This window comes from Zingiber officinale, chromosome 6A (genome assembly GCF_018446385.1).
Source record: "Zingiber officinale cultivar Zhangliang chromosome 6A, Zo_v1.1, whole genome shotgun sequence".
In the NCBI taxonomy this organism is placed as follows: domain Eukaryota; kingdom Viridiplantae; phylum Streptophyta; class Magnoliopsida; order Zingiberales; family Zingiberaceae; genus Zingiber; species Zingiber officinale.
In genome coordinates, this window is record NC_055997.1 from 32,230,414 (window position 1) to 32,238,149 (window position 7,736).

General features: G+C 39.7%; 2 protein-coding genes across 2 annotated transcripts; one reads left to right on the plus strand and one right to left on the minus strand.

Moving 5' to 3' along the window:
• The first annotated feature begins 1,463 nt into the window (after positions 1-1,463).
• On the plus strand, positions 1,464-1,647 carry LOC121993855 (arabinogalactan protein 23-like). Its single transcript, XM_042548142.1, has one exon. It carries the CDS (start codon positions 1,464-1,466, stop codon positions 1,635-1,637), a length of 174 nt encoding a protein of 57 aa, XP_042404076.1. The 3' UTR covers positions 1,638-1,647.
• A 2,112-nt stretch (positions 1,648-3,759) lies between these two features.
• Positions 3,760-5,791, minus strand: LOC121993857 (squamosa promoter-binding-like protein 14). The gene is made up of 3 exons (XM_042548143.1): positions 5,218-5,791; positions 4,596-4,732; positions 3,760-4,506 (listed from the first exon to the last, which is right to left on the minus strand). Exons 1-3 carry the CDS (start codon positions 5,562-5,564, stop codon positions 3,968-3,970), a joined length of 1,023 nt encoding a protein of 340 aa, XP_042404077.1. The 5' UTR covers positions 5,565-5,791; the 3' UTR covers positions 3,760-3,967.
• Between the last annotated feature and the right edge of the window lie 1,945 nt (positions 5,792-7,736).

Below are 7,736 nucleotides of genomic sequence, written 5' to 3' on the forward strand. Positions count from 1 at the left end.
GAGTGTGTAATGACTCAACAATTATCAATTTCTTATACTTTTATAGAGGAACAACTTATTGATATCTTTACTAAGTCATTATCCAAACAACGTTTCAATAAGCTAGCAAACAAACTCAACATTAGAGATCTTCCATTGAATTTGTGAGGAGGTAAAAGAGAATCAATCAATATGATTACACCAAAATAAAATTAGAACCTCTTAATTATTTCTTTCAGAGTCTTATAATATTTCCTTTATTTATTAATATGTCAATTGACGGAGCCTTATAATGTATTTTTTAAATTGTCCCTTGGACAAACTAAATTAATCAATAATTTTATTATTTCATCTCTTTTTGTCCAATCAATTTTATCTTTCACCCTGTAGGGTCGTCTCGTGATCGCGCTCGTTGGCCTTCTCGTGCTAGTCGTTTTTCATCATCGTCGTTAATGGCGGAGGTGTTTTGATTAAGGTGGGCATAGCATATCAACCTGGCGATGACGAATTTTCCTTCTTGAACCAGAAGGTGTTGCCCTTTTTTTCTTCTTTGTCTCATTTTTTTCTTTCTTCCCTCTTCCTTCCGCGGGATTGGTTTCTCTCATTTTCTTTTTATTTTCTCTTCTCTTTCTTCATTCGACACATTTATTTTTCGTAGGCATTCCTTTCTCTCCTTTTTCCACACCTCAAAAGAAACATGGCCTAAATGACATGTTCACAAGCTAATTTTTTTTTTTTTTAAAAAAAAAGAAAAGCTAATGCATAGTAATGGAGTCCGTGCATATAGATATTATATTTTTTACCTGCGAGTATAACATTTAAGATTTTACCTTAAAAATTTAAGACTTGATTCATAGTATTAAGGACAAAAAAAATTTTAAATAAAAAAAAAATTTAGATGTACATAGAATGTATATGACGTAAGATCCACGACATATCAATCTTATATATATAACCTGCTCACCCGTTTCTGTGTGATGCATGGAGTACTAAGTGGATTTCCGAGCGCTTCAAGTTAATTTCAAATACTTCAGGCATCCAAAAATGATTCAGACACTCAAAACCCAACTTAGTCATCCATACATAGTGCATCGTGCACAAAAAGGACGTAGACTAGTCAAATTATATATATATATCTATATATATATAACAATGATTGATTTTGTTTAATTATGATAGATTGAAATAATTTAATTAAAAAAGATAAATGCATGTTTAATTTGCTAAATATTTGTCCTTTAGGTGGTAAGAAAATCCAAGCCCGCTCCTTTTCATGGATGATCACAAAGGCTCAAAAGTATCAGTCAATTTCTTGCATGTTTATCGCTCGCGACGAATCCTCCGGGCCACAAAATCACGCTATAAAATCCCTCCCTCGCCTCCAAATCTTTCAGGCCTGCGCAGTTTCAATAACTCTTCTTCTCTTTCTCGTCTCTAACTGCATTCTTCCACGTGTCCAACCAAAATCTCATATTTAAGACGAGATGGAGATGAAGAAGATCGCCTGTGCCGTCCTCGTCGCCGCCGCCACTGCCACCGGCGCTCTGGCCGCCGAGGCCCCCGCGCCCGGCCCAGCCTCCGGCGCTGCCTCTTTGCCGGCCGCCGGAGCCGCCCTCGGCGTCGCCGTCCTCTCCTTCGTCGCGTGCTACTTGCAGTAAGTGAGAGAAGGATCAAAGAGTATTTGTTTTCATTGTGAATCCAATTGGAATGTAACTGAAATGGATCGTCAAATTTATTTCTTACCTATGGAACTCAAATCAATGTCCTTCCATTTCATTAAGGATATTCTAATATAATTCAGGTATATCTATCTATCTGTATGTCAACGTCATAAGAACCAAAAAGCTACGACTCCTTTATTTCAGAGTAACTTTCATTGCTATTTGTTTTTAATCATTTGAGGCCTTTATAGTTAGATTTTAACTCTGCTATTACATAGCAACACTGATCATTGGCAACCAAGTGTCCTGGATTGACAGAGGAAAACACCAGACGTTGAGTCTTTTGCATGCTGTATGAAACAACTGTGCAGAGTGCCCGTCTGATATTCAGAGTGGTTTTTTTCCCATTCTCGGAGAGATATTCCGTTCAGTTGTCAAGTCGCAAGTAAGGTGCAGCTTTGGGCTGGGGGCTAACTCTGTAGCGGTTAAGCACAATCAAATCATATATGGTGCACACCAGTTTTCAAAAATAAATCCGATCCACATCCGAGTCGATTTAAAAATTTTCATATTGACAGTTTTTAGCGTCGGATTAAAAGATTTTCGAATTGAAAATTCTCAGAATTTAGAATTTAATAATTTTTTTTTACGATTGAATCAAATTTGATTTTTAAAAATAAGTAAAGAATTATAAAATAATAATAATAATAATTAATCGAGTTATTTAAATTTAAGCGGGTTGTAATCGCGTTTTCAGATTAAGATTTTTTATAAAATCCTGGTTAAAGAAGCATACTTTATAGTTGGCAGTACGGTTCTTCTATTTCCTGACATTGGGCGCTCCGTTCGATGTTCTTTCTCTAGATCTCGTGCCAGCGAGAATCTTGATTCCCAAGGCCCAACAAATGCACCCTGCCAGTCTTTTCATCAGATGCAAAAGCTGCCAGAGCCAGTTGTTCAAAGTCGATATGGCGAGGATGCACCTGGTGCCTGCCAACGCTCTTGAATTGCAATGAATGTCCTTGAACTGTCGTAAGACCTTTTTTTTCTCCTAGGCAAAAAGAATCCAGATTTGAAATATATCGATGTATTTAAATCGTAAATTACTTTTCCCACCTGTCTTAACAGCCCAGCCCCTCTCTCTCCCCTATTAAATGACCTTTTTTTTAAACCCCTCTTTCTTTAAATAACAAGATTTTTTTTCTAATTTTATTTACCTCTTTAATTTTTTTTCAATTTTATTTACTTCTTTAATTTTATTTTTTTTAATAAATTTTATTTATTATTTTTTCATCAATTTTTTTATTTTTTATCCCTATTTTACTTTTAAATTTTTTTATAAATAATAACTCCTAAAATTTACTATTAAAAAAAAATTATAAGAGATCTAATCCTCTATTCCAATATCACCTGTCTCTGTTCTCATTCGTTACCTTAGCCCACAATCGTCAGCACCACTGGCGGCCCTCGATCGCCACCTCAATTAGAATTATATCGTAGGGGGAAGGTGAACGTAGTGAGGTCGCATCGACACGATCAACGTCGAAATTTAATCGAATCTGAACAGACTTTCCTTCACCGTCAATCTGAGTCCCTGCTCAGATTCGGTCAAATTCCGATGTCAATCGTATCGATGGTGATCCCCCTCGATTTACCTTCCCTCTAGGGTATAATTCTGGTCGGAACGATGACCAAAAGTCATCAGCAGTGGACTGAAACGAGTGAAACACGAAAAGAGAGAAAATTGAGGACACAAGATTCGATGTCATATTATAAATATAAAAATAGTATGATATTCTTGTAAAAAAATACTTAATAAAAAAATAAAAAAATAAAAAAAAATAGAATAAAGATAAATAATATGATGAAACGAAAAAAGAGTGGGTCAAATATTAAAATCTATCATAAAAAATAAATAAAATATTACAAATATATAATAAAAAATTATTTAAAAAGAATAAAATTGATAAAAACTGATTAAAAAATGAACTGTTAAAAAAAATTTGATAAAAAATTGATTAAAAAGAAATAAAAATTTGTAAAAAAAAACATTGACACTTAATAAGGGATATAAAGGTAAAAAAAAAAAAAAAAAAGGGGTGGGGCCGGGAGGTCAGAGTGAAACTGAAGCTTTCCTAACATTTGATCATGGGGAAAACTCAACATTATAAACCCACATAATGGCATTTACTAGATGGGAAAGATTTTCTTGAGTAACAATCTTTACCCTCAAGAATGGCATGAAGGCCAACTAAGACTTCCATGGCTAGAGTGGGATCAACATTTAGAAGTTGCAAAATTGCCACGGATAAGTGGACCAATATGATCTACAAAGACAAGTGGTGGATCATATGATCGGAGTGACCGTAACCGTGTTCGAGGTACTGCCTACTCTGCAGAGCCAACTCAAGCTCACCAGAAAAATGAGCTCGACCCCCCAGCTCATTGAGGGGTTTAGTATCTTGTGAGTGGTTCCTACTTCCAGGATCCCTCAAGCCCCAGGAGTTGGCCATGTAATTGTTGGAAAAGGGATTGAAGCTGTTGGATGAAGAAATAGATGGAACTTGGCTTCTGCTAGTACTACTGCCCCATGGCTGAGTCGATGACAGAAGAGAGAGAGCACAGCTGCCGTCTAAAGCTCCTGCAAGGCACTCGCTTGGTGGAAGTTCCGGCGAAGATAATAGAATCTGGCCCGGCGAGCCTTGCGAGTATGGATGGGCTCGGAGGAGCACCGGAACAACTGCAGTTGATGGAGCATCCACCACTTCGTGCCATTGGTGGCACGCCACTAGATTATCAGTGCAATTATCTCTACCCTGCTTCGGGTAACTGAAGTCCATTAGAAAGCTTCTGTATCTGCTGGGTTCTGTTTCATAATTCAATGCAGCATTCAGAGAACTCAGAGCAACAACATGAATGGAATGCCGCAGAATATAGATCAGATGAGATTCTAACCATGGAAGGACCGCGGAAACTGGCCGTAGCAAGAATTGAAGGGACCAGACGGCGGCTTCCGCCGCCGCTCATTGTGCCCTGCCAGGCGTCTGCGGCAACTGCGTTTGCCTTGGTCGAACTCAGTTAACTGGTGAAATCTGTGAATGCATTGCGGCAAAGTCACGTTTAATCTACATGTGTTGATAAAGATACAAGACAACATCTTCGCTTGATGATTGTTGCTGAATTCAGTTAATTATCACCTGGTAGAAACCATTAACAGACATCTACTATCATGAAAGGTCTAGGGTTTCTACAATTACATAGCAGTGATTGCGAGTAATTCATCATTGAAGTGTGGCAAGAATGAGAAGATGAGCAGAGCTTGTGCATAAAGATACAAATTCATTGAGAAGGGGAAAAAAAACAGAGCCTTACGGAAAAGAAAATTCTATTAGAAGAGAGAGCTGGAGAACTACTGTGGAGGGCAGCAATCAGCACCTTTGCAAGAAGGCAAAATCCATCGACGAGAGTCAAGAGAAAAAAACTAAAAATGCCTTCTTTTTTTTTTCTCAGAGAAATCAAGACTCGGAAAACCAGATTCAAGAAGTTAAAAAAAAAAAGGTTTTTTAGGGCACGAGACCTGCTGCACTGCTGACAGAACCTCTGCTCGATGCCGCCGACGATAACCTTGGGCGCCTTGGAGTGCATCCCGCACACCTTGTGCCGGCAGTAGTAGGCCTTCACGCCGCTCAGATCCGCCTCGCACCCTTCGACTTGGCACCTCGGCCTCGGCGTCGCCTGCTGCTGCCCTCCTCCACCTCCTCCTCCTCCTTGCAGCACGCCCCTCCCCTTCCTCGCCGGCGGACCCTTATTGCCGTCGCCACTTCCGTCCTCAAAATAGATCTTTTTACCAAACGCGAGACCTCGCAGGGAGTCATCGCCGCAGCCGCCGCGCCCAGCCGAGGGGCCGATCGGTCTGAAATCCATCTCCACCTTGCAGCGAGGCAGCAGGTCGAATCTACACTGCCAAGAGCCCAACTATCGGAGCATGGAGAATGGGCGAAGGCGAGTTGGGCGGCTTGTATAACAACAAAAGCATAGGAGGATCGAATTGCAATAAAGTGGAGAAGAAGGCCGTTTGAGCAATTCTGCATGACATAAAGCTGACAGCTGCCATTTTTGAACAAAGTGAAGCGCAGTGAGGTGGGGGGTGATCGAAGGAAAAGGAGAGATTTTTATGCTGCTTTGTATTTATAGGGGTTAGAAGGGGACATTGATTTACCAATGTGATATGGCGAATAACGTAGATTCTTGGAATTGGAGTCCAAGTTAAGAAAGTTTGTTGAGGTTGTGATAGGTCGTCATACATAGGACTAGTGTGACCATATATGTCAGTCGAGTGATCTGATCAATTAGATCTTTGGTTTGACTGGATCTTGAGTTTTTCATGAGTAATAAAGTTTTGAATTATATTGGTATCATTCAGAATTGAGTCAGATGTTACTATAGAGTGGTTTGGTCAATCGGACCTTAAATCCAATCAGGTATGTTAGACACACAGTTTGATCATATCAGACTCTTTGTCCTTCTTGAAAGATTGAGCGAAAGTTGAGTCCTCGAGAAGCTCATCATTCTTTAGTCGACCCAACTTCAACCACGAGCGAAGGTCGATCGGACGACAAAGAGGACTCAGTCGGCCTAACAGTAAAGTGTATTAAGGACCCCTTAATCCAACAACCTAATATTCCTTTTGATATTTTGTATATCGATTATTATAGAATTAAGAAAATATTCCTTGTATAGTCTTTATAATGGAAGTTTCTACCCTGTAAACTACAAAAATGGTAGGTCTATTTTCAAAAAGGTATCAGAATATTAGAATGGTCGGTCCTTTTTTAGAAATACATTAATAATCATACACAGAGGAAAATTGACACTATATAAGAGAGTCTCCTCCTTTGGCCTAGTCGTTGACATTTTCTGTTCATTGCCCACTATTTCTTTTTATTGTTTATTGAATTCTTTTTCCTCTCGGTTACCTGTTTGATTTGAGCGTCAGAGTGGGGGGCCCCTTGCTCGAACTAACATGTTGGTGTTGTGTCCGGTAAGAGGGGGGTGAATTGTCTTGTATAAAAAAAATAAATACTTTTCTCGATCTAATAGCTTGATTAATAGAACCACTTGTAAAAAAGAAACTAATTATAAAGAGAAAGAAGAAGGAAATCTTTTACTTGGTTTGCAATCAGAGGATTGCTAGTCCAAGATGTTGAAAGCTCACTATCAAATCTTCTTCAGGCTGAGAAGTCTTTTATAGCAGTTAAAGCACTCAATTACACAATTAAACAGAAAGAGAATCATTTACAAGTGTTGTATTTAACTAATGAGATCATGATTGTATTTAAAGCACTGATCTGGGTGCCTGGAAGGGTTCCGGGCGCCTAGGTGTGGATAGAATTTTATCCACGATGCAACAGATCATAACAGGTTGCGTTTCGATAAGATTTCTAGTCTGGGCGCCCGGATCGGGCTGAGCCAGCTTTCGACCAGGGCACGGCTCGGGGTGCCCTGGCTAGCCCGGTGGTCCTGGCGCCCGGACTAGAGTCAACTTGGAGTTGACTTCTTGTCCAGGTCTTCTTGGGTGCCCTGGCTTACTTGGGTGATTTTGGTCATCCGAGATAAGGTTCACCCGAATCCATTTTCTTGGCCTTTTCGAGCAACCTTCCGCTATACCTTCTTGTCCCTTGGAATTGCCATGCGTTTCCTTTTCGTCCACTAGTGTACTCCGCTTGCTTGGGTGATTTTGGTCATCCGGAATAGAGCTCATCTGAACCTATTTTCTAGCTTTCTTGAGCAACCTTCTGCTGCGGCTTCATGTCCCTCGAAAATGCCGCGTACTTCCTTCTCGTAAGCCAATATACTCTTCCCAGCGTCTCGTCCCTTAGATGCACCAAGCTCCAGCGCTGTCCTTTTCGCTAGCTGCGTCTTTTGCTCGACTTTCTATGCTCCTAAGTTTTTGCACACTTAGATACTATGCATCAAAAGACAGCATGACCTAATTTGATTTGGTTGATCACATCAAAACTATCACAGATACTTACAATCTCCCCCTTTTTTATGTGAGCAACCCAAGTTAAGTCAGGGTAAATTAAAAACAAATAA